General features: G+C 51.4%; 1 protein-coding gene across 1 annotated transcript; it reads left to right on the forward strand.

The window, feature by feature from the left end:
• The first annotated feature begins 993 nt into the window (after window positions 1-993).
• LOC141478625 (olfactory receptor 14J1-like) lies at window positions 994-2,022 on the forward strand. Its single transcript, XM_074167651.1, has one exon. The coding sequence runs from the start codon at window positions 1,063-1,065 to the stop codon at window positions 2,020-2,022; it is 960 nt and encodes a 319-aa protein (XP_074023752.1). The 5' UTR covers window positions 994-1,062.
• Window positions 2,023-2,947: the final 925 nt, after the last annotated feature.

Consider the following 2,947-nt stretch of genomic DNA (forward strand, 5'->3'; position numbering starts at 1 on the left):
GCAGCCCAAGCACCAAAGAGGAGAAATGCTCGCGTGTCTGACTGTGTCTCCCTGTCCCGACTCTCTTGGCAGGAGAACTTTGGCGTGTTCCCCTCTTGTCCCTGCTGCCCTTGTTCCTCCCCTTCTTTTGGCTGTGGTGGGGGGGTGAGGATTCAGGTGAAGCTCAGACACTGGTGTGTCCATGGATGAAAAGCATCCCAATGACCTTAATCTTTCAGGCTCTCGTGACTGCAATGTGTTGGGTGAGTGTAAGCCGACGCTCACATCAGGATATTCCATCTATAGGACAGTTGACTTGAGTCAACTCAAGTCAACATCCCCTTGCAGTGCCCTGTTGGGTGCCACGCTGCCCTCCAGAAGGGCACAGCTCTCCCTTTACATCTCTGTGGTTTTTAGGAGCCCCACGGAATAGACCTGACAGTGGCAAGGCCATGTCAGTCCTGCTGGAGGGCTGAATGTAGGCAGCTGCAATGAGCCCTGTGTGTCGCTGGCTGGGAGGGGAGAGCTGAGATCCTCCTCAGGTCCTGCGAGATGGGGTGGGGGGTTGGGAACAATACTGATGGATAGACAGGCTGTCCCCACTCTGTACTGAGGGACAGCCCTTTGGCTCTTAGGACCCACAAGGTTTTACATAGTGTGCAGCAGAAATGCCAAGGGTTTCTGTCTTAAAGACACTCCTCAGGTGTGGTGGGGAAATTAGAACAGAACAAACAGAGAAATAAAGTGCCCTCAGCTCTGTTCTGCAGTCGGGTGAATTGGGAATGACAAGGCTGAAAAGCCCTTTGATGCCATGAATGGATTTAATCTGAGATCGCCCCAGTTCCTATTTAACTATTGCTGTAGGACAGGACTGGATCCTGCAGAGCTAACACCTCCCTGATGGATCATCAGCCAGCTCCAACCAGTGTGTGCAAAAAGGATGCGACAAATACATTCCCAAAAGGGGAGAGGCAGTTGGCTGGGTCTCAAAGAGTGATTGAAGAGGCTTTTTTGAGAGAAGTCTGCCCTAACTTCTCACTGTCTTTCCTTCCATGGACAGGTCTCTAAGCCTAGGGGAAGATAATGTCCAACAGCAGCTCCATCACCCAGTTCCTCCTCCTGGCATTCGCAGACACACGGGAGCTGCAGCTCTTGCACTTCGGGCTCTTCCTGGGCATCTACCTGGCTGCCCTCCTGGGAAACGCACTCATCATCACTGCCATAGCCTGTGACCACCGCCTCCACACCCCCATGTACTTCTTCCTCCTCAACCTCTCCGTTCTTGACCTGGGCTCCATCTCCACCACTGTCCCCAAAGCCATGGCCAATTCCCTGTTTGACACCAGGGCCATCTCCTACTGGGGATGTGCTGCACAGCTCTTCTTCTTTCTCTTCTTTATCACAGCAGAGTACTGTCTTCTCACTGTCATGGCCTACGATCGCTACGTTGCCATCTGCCAACCCCTGCACTACGGGACCCTCCTGGGCAGCAGAGCTTGTGTCCACATGGCAGCAGCTGCCTGGGGCAGTGGGTTTCTCAATGCTCTCCTGCACACGGCCAATACATTTTCCCTACCCCTCTGCCAGGGCAATGTCCTGGACCAGCTCTTCTGTGAAATCCCCCAGATCCTCAAGCTCTCCTGCTCACACTCCTACCTCAGGGAAGTTGGGCTTCTTGTGGTCAGTGCCTGTTTAGCATTTGGGTGTTTCGTTTCCGTTGTGGTGTCCTATGTGCAGATCTTCAGGGCCGTGCTGAGGATCCCCTCTGAGCAGGGACGGCACAAAGCCTTTTCCACGTGCCTCCCTCACCTGGCCGTGGTCTCCCTCTTTGTCAGCACTGCAGTGTTTTCCCACCTGAAGCCCCCCTCCATCTCCTCCACATTTCTAGACCTACTGGTGGCTGTTCTGTACTCAGTGTTTTCTCCGGCAGTGAACCCCCTCATCTACAGCATGAGGAACCAGGAGCTGAAGGAGGTCATTAGGAATCTGATTTCATGGATATTTTTCAAGAGGGAGACATTTACCACCTCTTTCCACAAATGACTCCCACACTATCTGATTCCATCTGGGTTTTTGTGTGTTTTGTTTGTTGGTTGGTGTTGAATTTTTAAACATTATCTTTATTGTCATTCATGGTTTTTATGTTTCTACACAAAGGTTTCATTTGTGTCACTGCACCTGAGACCATGTACCTGCTTGATGTCACCTGGTTCCCTTATAAAATTTAATTTAATAGTGGCTCCGAGCTGGCATCTTTCATAGCATCTCTGTAATAAAATGGGATCCCTTTCAGTGCAGTGCTTTCATACCAGGCTCCTTCTCCAAACAGGCCTGAGAACTGCACCCCTGAACTTCCTCTTCCTCCATCAGTTCAGGAATGAAAAGCTTAGTGTCTGTGACATTTTAGAGATGTAGAACTGGATTTTGGAGTCACCAGTCGGTGTTTGCTGACAGGTAAGATGGTGAGTGGAACTGAGGGATGTGCCCAGGCTTTTCACACAGGTTGTATTAAGGACATCCATCCTCTGGGAGGGGACTCTGGAGCGGTCTGGAGAGCATCCTGGTTCTCCTGGGTCAGCATGTTCCTGGTGTTGTGTTGAGATGGAAACAGTTGGCAGAGATGGGTTTTGGGGCCATGAGTAGTGGAAAAGGGCCTACCTCCTCCAGACACTCTCCACTTCCTCCCCACCTCTCTACAGCAGGAATTCCCACAGAGGGACACACACACGTGTCCAGGTGTGGCCACCACACAGCTCACTGGAGGGGTATGAAAATTTAAGATGCTGGGGGATGACCATGCTCCTCCTAATAAATCCCCCTTTGCAACTGGCCTTGCTCATGGTGAGCATGAACCACTGGCTCATATGGTGTCCCTCATAATGCCTAGGTCTTCTTCTCAGGGTCACTGCTCATCCTTTCAGGTCCTTTCAGGTCCTGATATACGAGGTTTATCTTCCCTCTGATGCAG

Source organism: Numenius arquata, unplaced genomic scaffold, assembly GCF_964106895.1.
Source record: "Numenius arquata unplaced genomic scaffold, bNumArq3.hap1.1 HAP1_SCAFFOLD_67, whole genome shotgun sequence".
NCBI classification, from domain to species: Eukaryota; Metazoa; Chordata; class Aves; order Charadriiformes; family Scolopacidae; genus Numenius; species Numenius arquata.